The 24,000-nt window shown below is 39.0% G+C and overlaps 1 protein-coding gene and 1 pseudogene across 1 annotated transcript in view; one reads left to right on the top strand and one right to left on the bottom strand.

Moving 5' to 3' along the window:
* FRYL (FRY like transcription coactivator) overlaps positions 1–22,911 on the bottom strand; it is a 321,897-nt gene extending 298,986 nt beyond the window's left edge. The window contains exon 1 of the mRNA XM_074951439.1: positions 22,474–22,911. Coding sequence (XP_074807540.1) covers positions 22,474–22,672 — 199 coding nt within the window. The 5' untranslated portion in view covers positions 22,673–22,911. The remainder of the gene's footprint in view (positions 1–22,473) is intronic.
* Positions 18,558–18,986, top strand: LOC141985917 (small ribosomal subunit protein uS19 pseudogene; annotated as a pseudogene).
* Positions 22,912–24,000: the final 1,089 nt, after the last annotated feature.

The following is a 24,000-nucleotide window of genomic DNA, read 5'->3' as shown; positions in this document are numbered from 1 at the left end:
TCATACTAAATTGAGGCCTCTGTCCTTAACCTTTCTGCAGTGAAAGTCTTCAGATGAATTTCCAAAGCAGGTAGAAAATGGCTAACTTGTGAATCTGTGAATAAACAAATATATAGTGAAGAAAATTAGCTATCCATACAATAACTGTACAGTAATCATTTTAGGAAGCTGTATATAAAAGTAGGAAAGGAACAGAATATTACCAAGAAAGAAACAAATGATTGGTGATAGCCTCCAAGATACTATGGGCATACTATATCCTGGTAGCCACTTTGTAGCTTTTCTTAAGAAACTCACTCACCTGGTTATACTTGAATAAATGTTTTGATTACTTCATGTTTTTCACTGTATGAGGAAGCACTTTTTTGTGCAAATAAATATATTATGTATATGACTGTTATTTCATCTATAGCCAATGAAAGATTTAAACAATAATTGAATGAAAAAGGCAGCTCTAGCCCAACACAAGCTAGTGCGCTTAATATTAATAAAACTGACATTTTTGCTACAAAAACTATCATACAAAAAGTCAAACAGAAAAATTAAGTTGACTGCACAGCATAAATCGTGCATAACTAAGTTAACATAAAGCAAATTAATATGTAACTTTAAGGGTGTGTTACTTAGAGTTGCTAGAGATCATACATATCTGAGGTTTCTTAGTGTTCTGTGCAGCTAGAAAGAAACCAGTTGGATGCCTGTATTTTGTTTACAATTTTAGTAAAGTAAACCAATCTTTTAAATGACAACATCCTGACTACACAGCTGGTTTAACAGAATGTTCCTGATTCAATTTAAAAAGGAGTAATGCCTAAAACTGCTGGCACAGAGACAGCTTCCTGAATCTAGGCCATACGAATGTCACTTCATTGTTAGTGAAAAAAAAGCTCAGCTATAATCAGACCTTAGCCAGCACTGCAACATTTTGCCAGCTAAGCAAGCCATTAAAACCCCAATGATGGAGTTCAGCTGGGTTTCTACTATATATTCATCACCAACAAATATTTACAATTGATGTATTGCACATATCTGAGATTTTTAATATACCGAATCCTTCCGAAGAGAAACTAGGAGTTTCCCTAATGTAAACTTTGTATAAAAAAAAATAAAAAACCTCATTTGTAAAAATGTTTTAAGAGAAATATTTATCTGAAAACCACATTTTGATATACTGTATTGCATATATACTCATTTTATACGTGTGTGTGTGATGTTCTGTACATATTGCATCACCTAAATGGAATATTTTTGAAAACAAAAATAACTTAGTTTTCCCGTTCAGCTCAAGTCACTGGGCTATCAATATGAATTACAGTACCTAACACAGAAAGCACTACAGCCTTCCTTTAAGGTCTGCTCACAGCCATTATGCACAATAGATGATGACAGAATGTGACTAGCAAGCACTGAGAACATCCTGAAAAATGTCTACTATGCACACAGTTATATCATAGTGTCAATTTTCACAAAATCTGGTGAGAAGGACTATTATGATTATTAAAAGCCAGCTGAACACTGGAAATTCATGGTTAACCAGAAGATCCTCTAATACCTAGGTACAACGTGGTGAAGAAAGAGTCAGTAAGGTGTTTCACTGTCATGCTTACGTAATGGAGGACATAATGGAAATACTGTAATACCATACAGAACCCTCGCTCATATGACCATTACTTTTATTATATCTGTGTGTCACAACTAATTTTTATAACCTAGAATGTACCTTCATTTCCTTTTTTTAATATTTTACAGCAGATTTTTTGTGATCAAATCCTAGACTATTTCAGTTTCCAAGCAATATACAGCAGTCAAATAATTTTAAGCATTTTTAAAGCTACCATTTTTGTATTACAGCCTGGATTATACTCTGAATGGGAAAAAGTCCATTTTCTGTCATATATTTACAAACTAAAATATAGTTAAATCAAGAGCACTGACAACTGTGAAGATTTCTTTTCAAGCTCTAATTTGGAACATTTTCAGCCCAACTTTTTAAATACAAAATATAAACAAACACAGTTTTTGCTTTGCAGCTAAACAAGTATACAGGGTCTAATTTCAAGATCTTTATTTTCTACTTTTAAAAAATTATGGTTAAAAGTTGAAATTTTAGAAATGGTTAGTCCATAATATGGACTGAAGCCTTTGATATTAACACCATGTATGTCTTGTAAGCTATTCCAAGACGTGTTCAATGTCCCCTTATGAGTATTTCTACTGGGTATTTCTAACCTGTTAAATAATGCCTCCAAGACACAGATATACATGATGCACCATAAAGATGATGATGTTTCAGGTCAAAGATCTAAGCAGCAGTGTTTTGAGGTTATATCTTGGTGGGTGGAGGCTCAACACATTTCAGCATGCCTCAAAACAATCCTTAAATTACCCAAATATTGCTTAAAATGGAGATGTCAGAGGTCACTCTTAAAATCCCCTATGGGCCTTTTTAAACAATTACAGGTACATAAGGAAATTAAGCACACAGAATATAAAATATTTAGGTCAAAATTTAAAAACACTTCACATTTCTCAGTTTAGTCCGTTCTGCCATTCTGAATTTATCTGGCTGTGACTATGGTATTACAGCCTATGTACCACAGGACACAAAAACTCCCTGACTTGAGATCCCTGCATTAACTATGAGAAATTGGAAGTGAGTTGAGGACAGAGTGGCAATCTTAACACAGATCATCCTTGTTTTTGTTGGCTCCATTCAGACATGAAAGCTCCATAAAAGTGCAGGCTGAGGCATTTAAAGCAAAAATAGTTTGAGATCTAGTTTGCTGAAAATAAAAAAATATTAGTTTCCCATCTCAAACATAAGTATATTAATGAACAGAAAAAGTTATGCCCACTATATTATTCACAATCTGCACAGTTGATTTTGCTTCAAAAGAACATTATGTGCTGACAGAACTATGGAATAGTACTGGTGTCAGATAAATAACAAACAGACCCTGGTCTCTGCAGTTTTCTTAGCCAGCAAAGGTAGCAAAGAACTTAGAATGAAACCAATATTATCCAGGAAATTAAAGAATGACTCTTCTCCTTACTTGAGAACTGGGAAGCAGATAGAGCAGTTTTCTGGTCACTGAATGTATATACCAGGTTTTAAATCACACTGTATTAATCTACTGGTTCATGCAAAAAATACTATTTTTAACTAGCTTAAAATTTTACAGATCAGCATGCAAACTATCAAGATCTTACTCTCTCAGTGAAGAAAATATACTTACTGCTACTGCTCCAGGACTTTAAAAGGGACTTTATGTTAATTTCAAAAAACACAGAATCCTGTAAACTCAACATTATGCCTGAGGCAGCTGCTGCAGCAGCAGCAGCTGCTATGGTTTTGTTGTCAAACTATTGTCCCTTCTTTGCTCACAGGCAGCAGAGTTTTGGCCCACAGTGTCGCTATTTCATTGCCATGCAGTCTCTGAGTGACGCACAACTAGAGTAGAAACGCTGCTGAATGCAGATGAACTCTCTGGTATGGAAAAAAGCTTACAAGTTTGTCATAAGAATGCACTGAAGGGCATCTTCACCTTTCTTTATGCAGTAATACATTACTTCCACAGTCTAGAAACAAAATAGTAAACACAGAAGACAGTCTGATCTGTAGCCTTTTGTTAGTCATTTTGTTTTTAGTAAACACAACAGGCTGGAGCTCTGAACACAGGCTTCAACTTATTCCAATAGCTTTAATTGCTACTAGAATAAAAACGGATTAACAACTGCAACAAGATCGTCATGTCTCCTCCTCCTCAAACAGCCGACAGTTACACTTTAGTCTATACAGCTCCCAGCATTAGAAAAGCTTTTCTCCTTCTAGTCTTCAGAGCAAGCACATTCTTTCCAGAGCTCCATACAGTCAGTCAATAAGCGGTGACTTCTCAGCATTTTTGTGAAGATGCACAGTACAACTTCCCACTTAATCCACTGGAGATAATGCTGGCTAATGGATCGGGAGGATGATGTAATGAATACTGTGGCTCTAAGCCTACATCAGCTCTCTAAAATTGCTCAGCTCAACTAATGTTTCTTCCTGCCTCTTAAACCCAGATGTCTAATATCTCATTTCCTAACTGCAGAGAAAGGTAACTGCATTATAAATTAAATGATAACTTTAAAATATAAACAGACTCAGATATTTTTACTTTAAGGATACGTGATTCCTTTTGTACACTGCTATAATATTCACACTAGAAATCAAAATGATGCTGACAAAGAAAGATCCATTTATCTTTAAAACAAAACAAAAAACCTTCACTCCACAGCAGTCATGGAAGATTGACAAAATGATAAACTAGAGCTCCTTTGACATAAAGGCATTTTTATAACAACATACAGCTCTCAACTTCAGTAGGAGCACATTTCATGCTAAAAATATCAATAGACAATTTTAAAGAAAAATGTATTATATTTACCATAATTATGAGTATTTCCTTCAAGTGCTGCTATCAGTGTGTAAGTACAATTTTCCCACTTTCCTCACCCCAAATTTTAAATTTGTAATCATTTACTTGTGACACATATAGTTACAAAGAGAATGGAAAAATCTGTGATGTTTAATTCCAGACTTGAAATATTACTTGAGACAGAGATCAAAAACTAAGGGACATGCACAATTTTGCTCTTGAAACATTTGTGATATTAAGGACAAAGAAGAGTTTGATTACATTAAATGTTTTTGACCATATTACCTTGCCATTAAAGATGTGGAAGAGGCCTCTGAAAAAAGATTTCACAAGCACTTGAAAACTATATTCAAAAATAAAACAGAAATTAAAGACAAGATCCCTGCCCTGAGGAGCTTTCAGTTAATATTAGAGGGGAGAACTGAAGTAACAAATAGTACTGAAATGGAAGGAAAATAAGGGCTATAGTGATAAAACCATGAAGTCACTCAGTTTAGGTATGTGCATATACTGGCAGTTCAAATTAAAAGTTTATTTTTTTAATTTTCTCAACAATTTAAACAAAAATATTACGAGTAAATAAACAGTTTGCCCTGAAACCACTCTGAAATTTCTATTTGAGTCAGTGCTTGCCGTGAATATTTCCTGACATCTCAGACAGCTATGGAAAATACTAGTTTTCCTATGATAAATTAATGTAGCGTTACTCATGCATTTAAGGAAAGATAATCAGGCTATTGGTGTGGCCTTAACAGACTCAAATACAAGAGGTGAAGAAGCTGCTCAGCTGCACAGCTCGAAACCCCAGTGGAGCTTCACTAATAATAGTCAGAAACCTAGGCCTGGTCTCCGCTACAAATTTAGGTCGACGGAAGCCACCTTAAGTCAACCTAATAATGTATGCATCTACACTACCAGGTCCCTTCCACCAACCTAACTTGCCTGTAACATCAACTTAATTACTCCACATCTGCAAAAGGCATAGTGATTAATTTGATGTTGTTAGATCGACAGAGAGGTAGTGCAGATGCAGCATTGTGTAAGTCAACTGAATTGCCTCCAGCAGATATCCCACAATGCTCCACTGTGACTGCTCTGGAGATCGTTTTCAACTCCACTGCACAGCAGCCAGGTACATAAGAAACAGCCCCTGCCCTTGTAAAGCTCTGGGAACTTTTGTATTCCGATTTCCTGTTTCATCAGCATGGAGAGTTCGCCAGCCCAGCTGATCATGGCAACTCAACACTCCAAACATGCTCCAGTCTGAAATACACAGGAGGTGCTGGATCTTATTGGTCTGTGGAGAGAAGAGTCTGTGCAAGCACAGCTCCAATCCAGTTGAAGAAACAGACATCTACACAAAGATCACGCAGGGCATGGTGGAGAAGAGGGACACGCAGCAGAAGACAAGGGACGCAAACAATCATTCTGGTTCTGCACCACAGACATGCCGGTTCTACAATGAGCTGAATGCGATTCTCGGTGGCAACCCCACCACTACCCCGAAACGCAGCATGGATACCTCCCAGGAGTCCGAGTCCCAGTCTACCTCAGGCAACAACGAGGAGGACATTCTGGACAAGGAAGAGGAGGAGGAGGAGAATGGGAGACGAGAGAAGTGGATCCATTCTCCCCGAGTGCCAGGAGCTATTTTTAACCCCGGAGCCCAGCCAGTTGCAGGACAGCATGGTGGCTGAGTATCATGCCAGGGAAGGCACTCTGGAGTGACTATGCAATTCCAAACAAACTGTAGGGGTTACATTTTTTTTATTATTTTATGTTCAATATGAAGAAAAACTGAAGTGCAGTGGGTATCTGCTTCCCAGTGGCCACTCCAGCTATGCAGAGGGTTCCCCCATCCCAAAAAGACTGTTTATGTGCACTGGGATGGCCTGGGAGTTCTCCATGGAGATCTCTAGGAAACTTTCATGGAGATACTCTGCAATCCTTTGCAGAAGGTTTCTGTGGAGGGTTGCCTTATTTCTTTCACCACAGGAGGACACTTTCCCATACCACTACAGTATTAACTCTGATGGCATCATTGCAGTACACCATATAGCAGCATAAGGACCAGGTCTGTACCCAAACGCTTGCAGCATCTGCTCCCTTACCCTCAGGAGACTGATATCACTTAGGGTCACCTAGAGGAGATGATGGAAGTTTTCACTAAAAGTGCTTATACCACAAACAATAGAACATGTGATTCCCCCATCCATGGTGATTTACAGGTCCCTCAACCATGGTTTCCCTAACATGCCAGTGGTTTGGATGGCAGGGATCGGCGTTGACCTCAGAATCCGCAAGCCGAGGGCGACTGCTATTGGCAGTGTTAAGGAAATAGATGGGAGCTTCCTGTATCAGTTGTGGCCACAAACCCCCACCCAGGAGCCGCCTTGGATGAAGACCACAATTTGGGAAGCTTAATGCTGGTTCCTTGTCTCAAAAGACACATCCATGATGCTAAGAGTATGGGGAATTGTCCACCTGTACTCCCAACATGGGTTCCCCACAAGTTGCAGCACAAGGCCCTTCACCCATGCTGCTGGACCATACTCACCATGGCTGATATAGCAAACTAGTTTATTGAATAGCTAAGGATTCTCATTAAAATAAAAGCTGAGATATTTATGGAATTGCATGACTCCTAGAACTGGGGGGCAATAAGGGCAAGTCTACACTACAGTGCTACATTAGTGCGGCTGCACTGCTGTAGCACGTCTGGTGAAGACATGCTATGCCAACAGGAGAGCGTGCTCCTGTCAGCATAAGTACTCCACCTCCACAAGTGGCGGAAGCTATGGTCTCCCGCCGACACAGCACCAGTGTGGACAACACTTATGTCAATGCAACTTGTGTTGTTCAAGGGGTTGTCTTTTTCACATTCCTGAGTGACGTAAGTTACATCGACTTAAGCAGCAGTGTAGATGCGCCCTCAGAAAAACAGCCAATATCATGCAGCACTATTGTTAACTCCTACATCAGCTTACAGTTTTCAATGTGATCGGGGACAATACTGACAAAAACAGAATTTCACCTGCTGACACCAACTGTGAGTTTGGCCAAATGAGTCTTGGGGTAGTTTCAATTGTTTTCCCCATCATACCAAAAGATTGTTTCATTATTATTTCTATGCAGTCATAGTTACTAATTACTTTCTTTGGCAGACTTCTTAAGAGGAAATACAGACTTCTTTTAGATGTGACTGATGTATTAGAAAGCCAGTTGCAAGTTGCGAGCCCTGACCCCTGCGCTGGGCTGTGAGCCCCAACCGCAATGAATGGCTGCACGCCCTGACCCTGCGTTATATCGGGGTAGAGATGTACATTTTAGAATTCTCAATAATTCAAACCATTTGATTGTTCCCCCTCCCACATTTAAATTTAAATGTGTCAATATGTTAATATTTATCAAGTTACAGGTTTTGCACGTGTAACTAACATGCTTTATACTGCAGCATTTGATTTTTAAGTCCAAAGAAAAGGAGAGAAGCAGTGGGAAGGACTCATGGATTTTAGTTTGAATACTCAGTTTCTCTATATGTGTACAAAGAGCAGAACAGTGCAACTCAGCTCAAAAGACCCAGAAACATCCAGAAGTAAGGTGTGCAGATACCAGATATGTTCAGTAGTTGTTTCTGAAACTGTAAAGGCAGTTGTCATTAAGGGAAAGAAGTCTTGCAATTTCCATGCATTCATCATCTGAAACCTGTGCCAAACCAGAGCTCAGGGGAATAAAGATAATAAATATAGGCATTAACAGCCCTGTAAGACTCAAGTGGCTGATCGACCAGAACCAAAAGATGTGTCTGCTGCCAGTGCTGGGTCCCAATTCCTATACCACTCCGAATACAGAGGAGTGTTAATCCACCTTTATTTACTAGGGAAACCCTCCATTAGGATAATGTTTAGACCACTGCAGTGTGTTTTATGGATCAAGAGGGAGAGCATTTGAGTCACTCCCTAAAGGCTACAGAGCTTGTGGAACTTACATATAGCTATTAACTAACTGCTTTGAATTGGTATTTTGTCTCAGTGAGAGAGAGACAGCATGCACACAGTAAGGTGAGGGTTTGTACAGTCTTATTGACTGAGCTAGATTTATGGGGGAAAGATAGCACCAGAAAGAGTGAGAGCCTTATACAAATCCAGGGAATCGATATTTTATATGCCGATAGCACTGTAAGTTAATATTATTTTGATCAAACTGTGAAGCTGATCCCAATGCCTGTACTACTTTGGAACTAATGAGAAGACCAGTCAGCTATTATCCCAAGCAATGTTGCTAACTCTAAGGATCCAAAGACTTGTTTGTTGAAAAGGCTCTGAAGTTTTGGGAAAGAACTGAAGTGCTGCCATACTTCTCAAACTCTGAAGAATCCAGATAACATACTACATATTATAGCCATGCTATAGACTGAGAAATCATCTTGGAAAGAAGATCAGGAGGTAAATGTGTTTAGAAGTATAGAAGTGTAAATGTTATGTTGAAACTCTTAGTTTAAACTAAATAGGGAAGTCTGTATGAGGACCAGTAGACTTACTACCTAAAAGTATTTTTCAGTTATTCATAAGTATTCCAAATACTATTTACAGTGTGTGTGTGAGTGTAAGCGAGAGAGAGAAATGTTTGTTTATTAAGAAATTATGTACTACTCTTTGAAGCTGACTGAGAACTGGTCCTCAATCTCATGGCTGCTGTTTATAAAATCCTTGAATGTACGAGTTAACTCTGTGTAATGCTCACTGAAAGTCCTGAAAAGACAGAACTCTGGCATGTGCTTTAGCAAAGTGTGATAAAATTATACACAATACTGTATCAGCATCCCTCCCTACCTGTTACACAGGTACCTAGAGCCAAACTTTTAAAGATGTCAATAAGCACCTGATTGGATTTTCAAGAGTGCCCAGGCTCCTTACTCTGACATCAATTGGTGTTAGATGCCTAGGAACATTCACGAATCCCATTAGGTAACTGTCTGCATTACTGGATACTTGCCATGTTATTTACATTTTGAAGACTACTTCTAAATATAAACAGTATCCACTATATCATTCTCTTATTTAAAATTTCTAATAAGTATGTAGATTGAACAGGTCCAATAGTTATGGACAAGAGAATCATCTTAAAAAAAGAATTTATTTATTTTACATTTTCATTAATATATTGGTCAAAGTTCGTTTTTAAAATCATTTTACTCCTGTTGAACTACATTTTACCATTTTATCTCATAATTCATGCATTTTACCTATTTTCCCCTCCAACACAAGTTTGTGTGTGTGTGGTGAGAGAGAGAGACTGTCTCCCATCTCTCCCCCTCCTCAAAAAGTACCATCATATTCATCATTCTGAATGTCTTCTCTATCCCATCATAAAAATAATTTTAACTAAATCCCAGCATAAACACTACATGAAAAATCACCACTAAAAACATTCTGATAAACTACATAATATTCCCAAGTCACACTGTTCCAAAAAGCTCCTTAGCTACATTCACCTTCAAGATGATAGACTGTTACTGAAATGCAATTTCAGTATAAGAATGACATCTAACATAAAATATACAATTTATGATGTTTGATTATGGCTATGAATTTTCCATGAAGTGTTGGAGAAGCTATATTGTGAACATACAGATTTTATCTTGTACATGGTTAAAGTTCTTTAAGATCATTAAAGTAGCAGCTGTTAAATACAGTAACTCCCCACTTAACGTCCTCTTGCTTAATGTTCTCGATCTTATATCCCTGCTCAATTACAGAACATGATCCATTTAAAGTTGTCCAATGCTTCGCTATAATGTCGTTTGGCTGCCTGCTTTGTCCACAGCTGGCATCCCTCCTATGCCTCCCCCTCCAGCACCTCCCGCCCGCCAGCAGACCCTGCCAATCAGCACCTTCCCCCTCCACCCCCTGCCCGCGGGAATCATCTGGCTTGCCGTGTTCAGGAGGGAGGGGGGAGGAGCGAGGACTCGGCGCCCAGGCTCCCCCTGCCTCCTGAACGCCGCAAACCAGCTGATTGCCACAGGCGGGAAGGAGGGGGGGAGACTGCACGCCCAGTCCTCGCTCCTCCCCCCTCCCTCTTGCCCCCGAATGCCGCAAACCAGCTGATTGCCGCGGACAGGAGGGAGGGGGGAAGACTGAGGACGCAGCGCACGGAGTAAAGGGGGAGGTGGGGGAAGAAGGGGTGGGTTAAGGGTGGGGCTTGGGGTGGAGTGGGCGGGCCGAGGGTTGAGCCCTCCGCCCCTCGTGCTTGCAGAGTAGGGGAAGCTGTCACTGCTGCTGTGCAACGTGCTTCTCCTAGCCTACAGCACCTTCAGCCTCCTTGCCTGCCTCGCTGTCTCCAGTGCCAGTGGGCTGTGCCTGTGTGGGGTAAGGCGGGGGCACCTCCCAAATATAGTACTGTACCATACGGCAAAAAAAAATTCCCTGGAACCTAACCCCCACTATTTACATTCATTTTTGTGGAGAAACTGGATTCACTTAACATTGTTTCACTTAAAGTCGCATTTTTCAGGAACATAAATTCACGTTAAGTGAGGAGTTACTGTAATAGTTAACAGAAATTATTAGACTACCTACCTCTTACATAGCACTCAAAGTTAAAATTATTTTGATCAAACTGTGAAATGTTGTGCACACACACACACACACACACACACAGAGGATAATTTAGTTTTAGGTAAATGCAATTTCTAGTGACTTTTAATTACTGACTAGACCGCCTTTGAAATATCTACTCACATTATTTTTCTGGGAATAAACAGTTTGACACTGAAATAAGTTCACTTGTACAATCCAGGTGCATCTTAACAGCAATCATAGCCCAAGACTTATGTTGATTTACAAACCTTAAAAATTCTAAGACTAAGGAAAAAAAATTGAAAGAACTACCTGATTCAAATGGAAGAACAGGTTACTACTAGTGGAAAAAGAAAAGGAGTACTTGTGGCACCTTAGAGACTAACAAATTTATTTGAGCATAAGCTTTCGTGAGCTACAGTTCACTTCATCGAATGCATCCGATGAAGTGAGCTGTAGCTCACGAAAGCTTATGCTCAAATAAATCTGTTAGTCTCTAAGGTGCCACAAGTACTCCTTTTCTTTTTGCAAATACAGACTAACACGGCTGCTACTCTGAAACCTGTTACTAGTGGAAAGAATGTGAAATAATACTAGTAAGTACCTACCATAAATCTGCACACACAGCCTTTTCTGGAAGGCCTAAAAGTTCTCAGCTTTCCAGACAAAAAAGCAGCATCTCAAAAACAAGTTCTCCATAATAAACATGTGAAACTTAACCCTCCTAATGTCCTGGAGCCTATGCGACCTCAACACAAAAACGTAAATGAAAAATTTCGTGACAAACTTGTTTCTCTTCATACAGTAAGTATTATTAGAATAGGATGAGGTCAATCTTTCTCCACTGGTTTTATCATCCTACTTATTCTGGTTTTGTGTTGCAAAAAGAAAAAATTACTAAAAAGGTAATGGGGTAATTTAGAACATTCAATGTTAAATCCATTGGAAAAATAAAAATACTACACATTGAAGGTCTTTGGGACTGTCTTGGACCCGTGTTTCTCTGCTAAATTTATAAACACCTTCTCACATACGCAGTCCCAGAAGGGTGACCACCCATTGTGAATTGGGCGGGTTAGTCCCAAAATGCACAGTTCAAGTCCCAGTCCTGGGCTGAATGACTCCACCACAGCATTTGTCTGAGATTCCCTGTGGTGCCACTCGGCGCCTGTCCAAGGCTCAGGGGCAGTGCCAACCTCTTCCAGGAGGGCAAAGGGTGGGGAGGAGGTGCTGAGGTGGTCTTCAGTGCTGGATCCTCCACTCCCCTTTTTGTCACAGTTATTTTTAGTAAAAGTAACCTTGACAAAATCTTAGCTTTACCTTATTACAACAATCTGTAGCCCAATAACACCCCCCCTTTTTTTCCCTATGACTGCAGGTTGTTAATGGGCCACTTCACCTTGAATGGGGTCCCTTAGAATGCGTGTTAACTACTTATGCTAAACAATCTGTTCCACCTTGTATTTAACTGTGACACTCTGAGTACCTTTCCGGAGACTTAAGGAAGAGCGCTGTGTAGCTCGAAAGCCTGTCTTATTGGACCAACTTCTGTTGGTGAAAGAAAAATACCACCTCACCCACTTTGTCTCTTTGATCATGGGATCAGTTAGATACCAACACAAGTATTGTGTAGTATGCTCTTGAATCTAAGAAAGTTTTAACTTGTAACCAGTGAACTATAAAACTGTGAACAACAGTCAGTTTTAAATGCATCCCATGTGCTTTCTTCCAATTTTGACATACTAGGAGTCTCCAAGATCTTATTACAGAAATAGTTGGGTGATTTTGGGTCCAACACGAGGGTTTGTCTCAGCAGGCAGTTCTAGGAAGGTAGTAATCCCGGCCAACTTGATGACTTTTGATTTTTGATTATCTTGATTTTTGCAGCCACCCTGACAATCACAGCCTGCAGAATTTAAGTTTTTGGTTTTGGAGGGGGAGGTTTTTTTGGCGGGGGAGGGGGGACGGGTCATTCGGTTTGGTTTGATACAGAGTCTCACTGAAGTGTTAATGCTAAAGCCCAACAATTATACTAATTGTTTCAGGGAGCTCAATTCCCAGTGGCTCTATATTAAAGAGCAACCTGAATGAAAAAGAAAGCTAGTTTTCCCTCTCTGCTGCTTCAGATCCACTTAGTATTTCCCAGAAGGAATACAGGAGGTAAACTTCATCGCGTAACTAGTTTCTGAGTGGTAGCCATGTTAGTCTGTACCAGCAAAAACAACGAGGAGTCCTTGTGGCACCTTAGAGACTAACAAATTTATTTGGGCATAAGCTTTCGTGGGCTAAAACCCACTTCATCAGATGCATGAAGTGAAAAACATAGTAAGCTATAAATATTATAGCACATGAAAAGATGGGAGTTGCCTTACCAAGTGGGGAGCTAACAAGACCAATTCAATTAAGGGGAAGTGGCCTATTCTCAACAGTTGACAAGAAAGGGTGAATATCAAGAAAGGGAAAATTACTTTTGTAGTTTTGTAGTGCTAAAGCTATATAACTATATAAACCCATTGGAAGCATAAGCTTCTCTAACCCTTGGAGCACAATTAAAAATTGAATTCATCCCTCTCCTCAGAATAAGTTTGGTATCTCTACTTTAGATACATACCTTACCTACAAACAACATTTATTTTACCTGGACTGTAATGCAAGCTAGCATGCACCAGCGTTTGGACATTTTTTCTGTTCCTCAGCTTATTGGCAATACTGCAAGTCAAAGCATTTCATTATCCCCCCTATAAATACTAATTGAAAAGGAAGAGTGACAAGACAGAACTCACATGTGACAGCCCTTGGAAAGGAAGAGAAAATACTCATTACCACCTCTTGGTGTCTCAAAGGAAGAAAAATGGAATTACTGAAGGGCCTCCTATCATTCTCCCAAAATGAATTACTCATTTAGAACTCATATTTACCACCTTTAAATACGGAACTTGGGTAGCCACCTTAGCACTGTAAGGGTAACCAGAACTCTATTAACTAATGGTTTACTACCAAGAAACATATTAATCTCATCCTAGCAGAACTGCTTGTTGAGAAATAGGATTTATGTTCATAAAAGGAAACAACATTAATATACAAAAGTAATGTGGACACACTTGAGTAATGAGAGTTCTGTATGAATTATATATTTGATTTATACAGATCTCAATTTTTTAAAAAACTGTCCTATTATATGAATTCCCCTGCCTCACAATGTAACTGAAGGATAGGTCTGCTGATATAACTGCACGTTTTGCACACTATAAGTCCGATGGTCTATGCCATCATTACACTGGGCCAGCTGGCCTGCATTAATATTATGGAAAAAGAGGAAAGGAAGATCCAGAGAAAGGAGAGGAAAATTAAAGGATTCATCTATAAAGATACAGGTGATTAATCAAAGGTAAATTTTCCCACTGGGTTTCTCAGTGCATCTCATCTTTCTGTATCTACCTTCTACACTGTAATCTCTTTGAGAAAGGGACTGTCTTGTACAGCCCTGAGCACACAGCTCTTAAATAAATTATAAATTTAACTGAACTGTATTCATTAACATCTGTAAAAGCTTTATGCCTCACACAGTTCATCACATTAAGTATTTCAGAAAATTAAGTATCTTCATTTTTAATTTTATTTATTTATTTAAAAACTACAGTCATCCTACTAGCTTTATAAATCTAAAACAGGTATACAAGACTATTTCTAGCGTATACTCAGGGAAAATACCCATTAAGCACAACATCCACTTTATCTATAAAGCGTTCTTCTGTAAGGCTTTGGCTTCTGCCTTAAATTAAGCAGCAAAATGTTACTTTTATTAATTTAAGGGAAATGTATAGTTGCTGTATTTTAATCCTAAAAATAAAAGTTAGCATTTTACCTCTATTCATTCCACATAAAGCAAATATTTTAGGTTCAGATAATTCTTCTCTTCCATCTTTAGCATTACTGTCAGAAAACTACTGTTATTGAATTATACAACTTTTAACAGTTAAACTTGACAAACTCAGTGTTTCACCTGAATTTACATTCATTTATAAGCTATACTTCTTAAAACATCAACTATATTCTTTAAATAGGAACAACAACAACTGGAAACTTTTCTTTCGAATCACATACAATTCAGCCAGTCATGTAAGATAGGCAACCTCACTGTTTAAAAAAAAATGTTCAAATTTTGAACAGCTTTATTACATTTATTCTTATATTGCTCAATATCTGCTGACATTAATAAACACTTTCCTAAAGCTTATGTGCCTATTTTATTGATTGCTTTAATTACCTGTTTTGACAACACCTGCCTTCTAATGCATTCCTCATTGGTAATGCTGTAGTACATTGCTCTGTTCCATAAGAGCACCTCATTCCATTACCAGGATACAAAAATAGAAATAAGCAGATAATTTAAATAGGATTCAGCTACTATCTGCTACGGTTAAAAGCATGATCCCAGAACAGACTGCAAATCTGCATTTTGTAAATGATGACATCACACTTTTCTATGAGAATAGTCATGTAACACTGATTTGAGGAAATTACTTCTAATGACAGCCAGTTGGCAGGCATTTAATGAGTCAGAATAGAGAATTAATCTTCAACGGCAGGATTAGAGTTTTGTATGCTTTGTTTTCCTCAATTGCTCAACCACCGATAGTACATCAAATACAAGGTTAAACAAAGGCCTCTCCATTTTTGCTACAGTAGATGTGTACCTGCAGGATTTCCTTTCCAGCTGGTTCAACAGTAGTGTTTTTCCATTCTAGAACCAGTGTCGTCCTTTTTACTAAGATTCACAACAAGATGTTGATTTGAAGCTTATTTTAAGACATAAGATAAAATTAACATTTTGATTAACTTTATACTAATAAGGTTCTAAAGACAGAAGGGACCATTGTGAACAGCTAGTCTGACCTCCTGTAGAGCACAGGCCATAGACCTTGCCCAAAATAATTCCTGGATTATATCTTCTAGGAAAAACATGCCACCTTGATTTAAAAATAGTTAGAGATGGAGAATCTACTCTGCCCCGTTGTAAATTGTTCCAATGGTAAATCAGTCTCATTATTAAAAATTTACGCTTTATTTCCAGTCTGAATTTGTCTAGCTTCATCTTCCAGCCATTAGATCTTGTTCTACCTTTCTCAGCTATATCAAAGAACCCATTATTAAATATCTGTTACCCAGGTAGGTATTTATAGACTACAATCAAGTCACCTCTTAACCTTCTCTTTGTTAAACTAAACAGATTAAGCTCTTGAGTCTACCACTATAAAGGACATTTTCTAATCCTTTAATCATTCTCGTGGCTTTTCTCTGAAACTTCTCCAATTTATCAACATCCTTCTTGAACTGGGAGCACCAGAACTGGACATAGTATTCCAGCAGTGATTGCAGCAGTGCAAAATACTGAGGTAAAATAACCTCTCTACTCCTACTTGAGATTCCCCTGTTTATTCATCCCAGGATTGTATTAGCTTTTTTGGCTATAGCATCACATTGGGAGTTCACATTCAGCTAACTGTCCCCCACAATCCCCAAATCTTTTTTCAGAGTCACTGCTTCCCAGGATAGAGTCCTCCATCCTGCAAGTCTGACATTCATTCTTTGTTTCCAGATGTATACATTTACATTTAGCTGTACTAAAATGCATATTGTTTGCTTTGTAAACTGGGTGCAAGCAATCTAGATCGTTCTGAATCAGTAACCACTCTTTTTCATTATTTACCACTCCCTCAATTTTCGTGTCATCTGCCAACCTTATCAGTGACGATTTTATGTTTTCTTCCAGGTCATTGATAAAGCACAGGGCCAAAAACCGATCCCAGCGGGATTCCACTGGAAACAGAGCCACTCAATGACAATTCATTGCTTATCATTACAGTTTGAGACTTATCAGTTAGCCAGTTTTTAATCTATTTAATGTGTCCTGTGTTAAAATAAACAAATAAATTAGAATCATATAAAATTTAACAAAATGTCATGTGGTACCAAGTCAAGTGCCTTATATAAGTCTATATGTATTATATCAACACTCTTAACTTTATCAACCAAACTTGTAATCTCATCAGAAAAGATATCCAGTTAGTTTGACAGAATCGATCTTCCCTAAAACCATATGGATTTGCATTAATTACATTACCCTGCTTTAGGTTCTTTATTAATTGATTCCCCTGTCAGCCACTCTATTGTCCTGCCCAGGATTAATGTCAGGCTGACAGGCCTATAATTACCTGGGTTGCTGGTTTACCCATTTTAAAAATTGGCACAGCATTAGCTTTCTTTCAGGCTTCTGGGTGCTCCAAGTGCTCCAAGACTTATTGAAAATCAATATTAAGGGTGCAGCAAGCTCCTCAGACTGCTCTTTTAAAACTCTTGGCTGCAAGTTATATGGACCTGGCGATTTAAAAATGTTTAAGTTTAGTGCCTTCTTTTTAACATTCTCCAGGAAAAGGAAAGCAGTAGATCTAATCTACCTGCATTTCAGTAAAACATTTAATACAGTTCTACCTGGGAAGTTATTAAATTGAAAAAGATGGGGAATAATATGAGAACTGAAAGGTGGATAAGGAACTGGTTAATGGGGAGACTACAATGGGTCATACTGAAAGGTGAACTGTCAGGCTGGAGGAGGTTACTAATCGAGTTCCTCAGGGATCGGTTTTGGGATCAATCTTATTTAACATTTTTATTACTGACCTTGGCACAAAAATTGGGGGTGTGCTAATAAAATCTATGGATGGCACAAAGTTTGGAGGTATTGCCAATACGGAGAAGGACCGGAATATCATACAAGAAGATCTGGGATGACCTTGTAAACTGGAGTTATAGAAATAGGATGAAATATAATAGTTCAAAGTGCAAGGTCATGTATTTAGGAACTAACAACAAGATATTTTTTTTATAAACTGGGGACGTATCAGTTGGAAGTGACAGAGGAGGAAAAAGACTTCGGTGTCTTTGGTTGATTACAGGATGACTATGAGCCACCAATGTGATGCGGCTGTGAAAAAGGCTAATTCAATCCTAGGATGCATCAGGCAAGGTATTTCCAGTAGAGAGGGGGGAAGCGTCAGTACCATTACACAATGAACTGGTGACACCTCATCTGGAATACTGTGTGCAATTCTGGTCTCCCATGTTTAAGAAAGATTAATTCAAACTGAAACAGGTGCAGAGAAGAGCTATTAGAATGGTCAGAGAAACAGCAAACCTACCTTATGAGAGGTGATCCAAAGAGCTTGGCTTCTTTAGCCTAACCAAAAGAAGGCTGAGGGGAAGATATGATTGATCTCTATAAATACATTAGAGGAATAAATACCAGGGAGGGAGAAGAGTGATTTAAGTTAAGTGCCAACGTGGACACAAGAACAGATGGATAATAAACTGGCCATCAACAAATTCAGGCCTGAAATTAGGCAAAGATTTCTAATCATCAGATGAGTAAAGTTCTGGAACAGCCTTCCAAGGGAAGCAGTAGGAGGCAAAAAACCTAACTGGCTTCAAGACTGAGCTTGATAAAATTTATGGAGGGGATGGTATGATGAGTCTGCCTGCCATCTGAAGAGACGCTGCCAAGATGACAGAAGTTGAACAGAAGAAGAAACGGAGCTTTAGGAAATTCTCTTACAGAGGTGTTGATCTGGATCAGCTCCTCGATATGTCCTACGAGCAGCTGATGCAGCTGTACAGTGCTCGCCAGCGCAGGCGTCTGAACCGCGGCCTGCGTCGTAAAAAACATTCCCTCCTGAAGCGTCTTCGCAAGGCCAAGAAGGAGGCCCCTCCCATGGAGAAGCCAGAGGCAGTCAAAACTCACCTGCGTGACATGATCATCCTCCCCAAGATGGTGGGCAGCACGGTTGGCATATACAACGGCAAAACCTTCAACCAGGTGGAAATCAAGCCCGAGATGATTGGCCACTACCTGGGCGAGTTTTCCATCACTTACAAGCCAGTGAAACCTGGTATCGGTGCTACCCACCCATCTAGGTTCAGTCCTCTGAAGTAAATGATGCTTTTGTGGGGGGGGGGGGGAATCTAGCCTATCTGCGACTGCTAGCAGCAAATATCTCCAAAAGCCAGTGATGGGACACTAAATGAGGAGGGCTCTGAGTTACTACAGAGAATTCTTTCCCAGGTGTCTGGCTGATGGGTCTTGCCCACATGCCCACAGGGTCTAACTGATCATCATATTTGGGGTCGGGAAGGAATTTTCCCCCAGCTCAGACTGACAGAGATCCTGGGGGGTTTTCACCATCCTCTGTAGCATGGGGCACGGGTCACCTGAAAGGTTTAAACTAGTGTAAATGGTGGATTCTCTGTGACTTGAAGTCTTTAAACCATGATTTGGAGGACTTCAGTAACTCAGCCCAGGATTATGGGTGGAGGACAGGGGTGGATGGGTGAGGTTCTGTGGCCTGCAATGTGCAGGAGGTCAAACTAGATGATCATAATGGTCTCTTCTGACTTTAAAGTCTATAATACAAGTGGAATAGAAGGAGTGTTATCACTATATGAAGCGATTGCATCACCTGTTTTTTCCCCGAATACAGAACACAAATATTTATTGAACACTTCTGCTTTTTCTATATTATTATTGATAATTCTACCATTTCCATCTAGCAATGGACCACTACCATTGTCAGGATTCTTTTTTAAAAAAATCTTTCTTACAGTTCTTAACTCTGCTAGCCATAGATTTCTCCTTGTGTCCCTTGGCTTCCCTTATCAAATTTACTATAATTCCTAATTTCTGATTTATATTCATTACTATCAACTTCCCCTGTCTTCCATTTGTTATATATTATTTTTTTTTACTGCTGCCCTCACTTCCCCTATAAACCAGGTTGTTGTTTTCAAACCAGCACAGCCTTCTTCCTCAATTGTTGGATTGTGGCTTTTTGGCATCTAGTAAGGTGTTCCTAAATATTTCCCAATTATCATACACATTTTTCTGATTAAATTCTTCCTCGCAGCTGATTTGGTCATAATTGTTTTTAGCTTTGTGAAATTAGCTCTGCTAAAGTAGCCATAGCTGTAAAGGAGGTATCAGTGGCATCAGCTGCAGACTGGAGAGTGGTCTTGACTATCAATTTGCCTTTGTCTATCAGACATTGTAAATGAGCTCTGTCCTGCTGCAGAAGACTGTCACTAAATTCCACAAACTTAGAGTAGTTCAGGAAATCTTATTTAGCCATTTGGGCCTGGTAATTGGCTATCTGCACAGGAGACTAGATGATGAAAAGGACCTTTCTCCCTAACAGATCCAGGTGTTTGCCCTCTTTTTCCATAGGAGTAGACCAGGGATGTTGCTGTCTAGCCCTTTCAGATGCAGCCTGGACCCACCAATGAGAAAGCCTTAGTGGATGGCTTCAGAACACTGGAACTCCTGCTAGTCAGTGCCAGTCTGAGTTCCCCATGAGCTCTGGACACAACACTCCAGGGCATGGAGTCTCAGATGCTACCACAGGAGGGGAATGGACAATCTTTTTCTTTGATGTCTTAAAAAGTAAGCTGACTCACTTTTTAGGAGGGTGTTTCTCCTTACCCTCTTCATATCTCCATTTCATGGAGTTTTGGATTTAGACGATACCAAGCTAGAAGATGTTGGTTCTGCATGGGCACTACCACGAGGCTCCAGACAATGGAGGGAGAGAGTGGGAGGGTCCAAGGTCAGACAGGGACCTCATGGAGAGTTCCATCAGGTGCCTGTGGAGTCTGAAATTTATGAGACTGCCTAGTGCAAGGAGGAAAGGAGTGGCAGATCTCTCACTTTGATGGAATCTGTTATTCCCCAAGGTAATACAGGCAGCTCTTGTGCTGATCACTTACCAGGAAGACCAGAGGGCAGGCCAGGCAATGCTAGAAGCTTTGGGCATACTAAGTGCTCCAAACAGTGGGGGAACCCTTGATCCCTACTAATCACAAACTCGCTACTATCAATATAGCTAATAAAAAACTATATACAAAATACATACAGGTAAAAGCTAGAAGGCTAGACACAGAAGGATACCATCCCAGACTGCAAGCGGTAGAAAGGAACTGGAGAGGCGATCAGTCTGTGCCACCCTTTATGCCTTCAGTTGATAGCTCCAAGAAATGAAGGGCCCAGACATGGACTAATAAATGCTGCTATAATTTCTGGTCCTAGGCACACGGAGCGCACACACACACACACACACACACAGAGCGAATACCCACAGGATCAGCATTCAAAGTAGAACTTAACTAATAGTGAGCCATCCTTTCACAGAAGCTACATGATGAAGTTTGGCTAGAACTTTGAGCACGCTGGCAACAGGAGTCCTAGAGAGATTTTTACTGTGCAACGAGCTATCAATGGCTGATGAAGTTACATGTACAGCAAGCAGTATATTCAAATGTATTATACACTTTAACAATTTGGCCAACAAAATTGCTTCCTGGTTTCCATCCACCAACACAAGATAACCTGACTTTAAAAAAAGCCAAACCAGCATTTTACAGTATGTCGGAAAGGCTCGGGGGATGAATTTCAGAGCTGAGGACCCTTCAATCAGAGGGCACTGTGCCACCCCTGGAAATTCAACCCTGCGGGACAAACGGCAGAGAGCATTCCAGCTAATTGAAACGGCCATGACAGAGCCTGGGGGAGAAGCTGCATCAGTGATAAACAGCAGGGTTCTAGACCATTTGGGCTTTAGAGAGTGTCATCAAGCCCCTAAATTTCCACCCAAAGCAAAACCACATAACTTTTTCAAACAGTTTCAGAAGGGTAAGTAAATTGAACTTCTTTTTAAAAAAGCATAATAAATAAAATATTTAAACACTGGTCAACATGTCGCATGTGTGATGTGGAAAATCTTTTTAGCTTTCTGAAAGTAATTTGTTCAGCTTTTTAAAGGATGTAAAAGAAATATTATTGAACTCTACAGTATAACAATTAAATACCCTCATTCTATCCACAACAGGAAAATCAGTACGCTGTAAATTATGTTTTTAAGAAATTTGGAATACTCCATACACTATTCATGTAAGCACATTTAAAAAAGAAAGATTTTTAAAAAAGGAGTGCCTTGGGAGAGACTTCTGGCTCTTTTGTTTTCATGCTACTGAAGTTTCCAAAGGTGGTATAAGGACAGAAGCCCCGATCCTGCACCCATACAGAGCCCCACTGAAGTCCATGGAAGCCTGTGCATCTTCCAGTGCAGAATCAGGGACACATTTTATGATCCAAAACCTTATTTTGAAAATGGATGTTCATCTTAAATTAAAAATCATATGCATATATGCACATGTAATATACACATACAACATACCCTTAATTATGAGATTGCTTTAAAATAATTTCACAAAATATTAACAAATGGTTCAAACACTTTTTAAATTTTAGATTACTTTAAAACTGAAGAAAAATCCATAATCATAATTGCCTTCTGAAGAAACCCTTTTCTAATACTCAAAAACAATTCAGATCAGAGAAAAAGTTTACAATAGTTACTGAAGTTTTACTTTACCGAGTTGATGATGTGGATACATGCTATAATTTGAATGTGAGAAATTTGCCTGATCTTCTTCATCTATGGTCTGTCCTAATGAAAGCAGGCTGACACGTCTCATCTTCAATAGCCTTGGGGAGCTTTCAATAGTACTTCCAATATCCAGCACCACATCTCCAGAAATGACAGCAGGAACAACTTTTTTAAAAAACTCCATTTTTTGTTCCGTCTACTTTCCCAACACCGATGAAACTAGCTGCACAAAACACACCCAGGTGCGTGTACAAACTTCCTTGAAGAATCAGTAAGATGGACTACTCAAGCTACATTACATAATGAAGTCATGCTAAACCTGGGTGGTGCCAAACACCAGCAGGTCAGCTGCCAGCTGTTGGGAGGCTGATTTCAAAGATGTTTACTGTACTGACTGATAACAAAACCAAATAAGCCATTCAGTTACTGGAATATGAGCTGATCAACTGCCACAAAACAAGTAATAAATTTAGCACTATGATTATTTTAAACAGAATTGTGATAAAATGTATATATAAATGCAAATTTATTTTTGACAGTTAATTGGCTCTTCATTTCAATTAAGTGCACAGTGAGGAATATACATCTGCATTCACAGATAACACTTATCATTCAGAAAGTCCATTCCCTAGCTTTACAAACAGAGTTACTAACAGCTCCAATATTCCATGTTTTGAACCATTACATTCTTGTACAGCTACTTACTGCACATTAACATTTTATTATGCTAATCCACAGAAAAATCTGTCTTTCTTCCACACTTTTTACATTTGGGAATAAAATCAGCAACTATGATTAAAGACATAAATAAACCAACCATTTAAAACTAAAATTAGAGATCTATAAATACACTAGTGAAGTAGTTTCTTACCCCATCTGAGACTATGAAGAAAATATCACAGTAGTCAGGAATTATTTGTACATTACCCCTTGTTTTGAATGTCTATTAATGATCAGACTAGACAATGGTAGAAGCTTATTTTCCTAATAGCAGCAGCTCAGGATCTAAGTTATATTTTCAAAGTGTGATTAACAAAATTATCCAGCCCATGAAAGTTCTATTTTTAAGTACACAAAGCTATTTTATAATATATCTTCTTTTAAAAAACATTTCTCCCAAATTCATCTTCAAATCTAGTTCTTACATAAATTCATACATAATAAAACATACAGAATAGTCTACATAAAATATTGAGTTCTGGGTTTCACAATGTAATGACTGATTATACGGATGTTATTAAGTGACTAAAACTAGGTAGGAGCTTACCTACACTTGGAATCTGTTGCAGGTTACATTAAATTGCACTGTGTCCACAAAAGTTTTTTTTTTTTTTTTTTTAATAAAATCTGGTGTTTTAGTGCGCTTTATTAAAGCCACTTGAAAAAGTGAGTTTACAGAGACATGGGAATTTACCTACGGCAAAGTAGACGTGCATGCACCCCACCCCACCCCTCTCAAAACAACTGATGTGCATTTGCCATGTCTGTCTACTAGTATCCCACATTCCTTTG

This window comes from Natator depressus, chromosome 4, assembly GCF_965152275.1.
Source record: "Natator depressus isolate rNatDep1 chromosome 4, rNatDep2.hap1, whole genome shotgun sequence".
NCBI classification, from domain to species: domain Eukaryota; kingdom Metazoa; phylum Chordata; order Testudines; family Cheloniidae; genus Natator; species Natator depressus.
The sequence above is the reverse complement of the archived record's forward strand: the minus strand, read 5'-3'. Positions and strand labels throughout refer to the sequence as shown.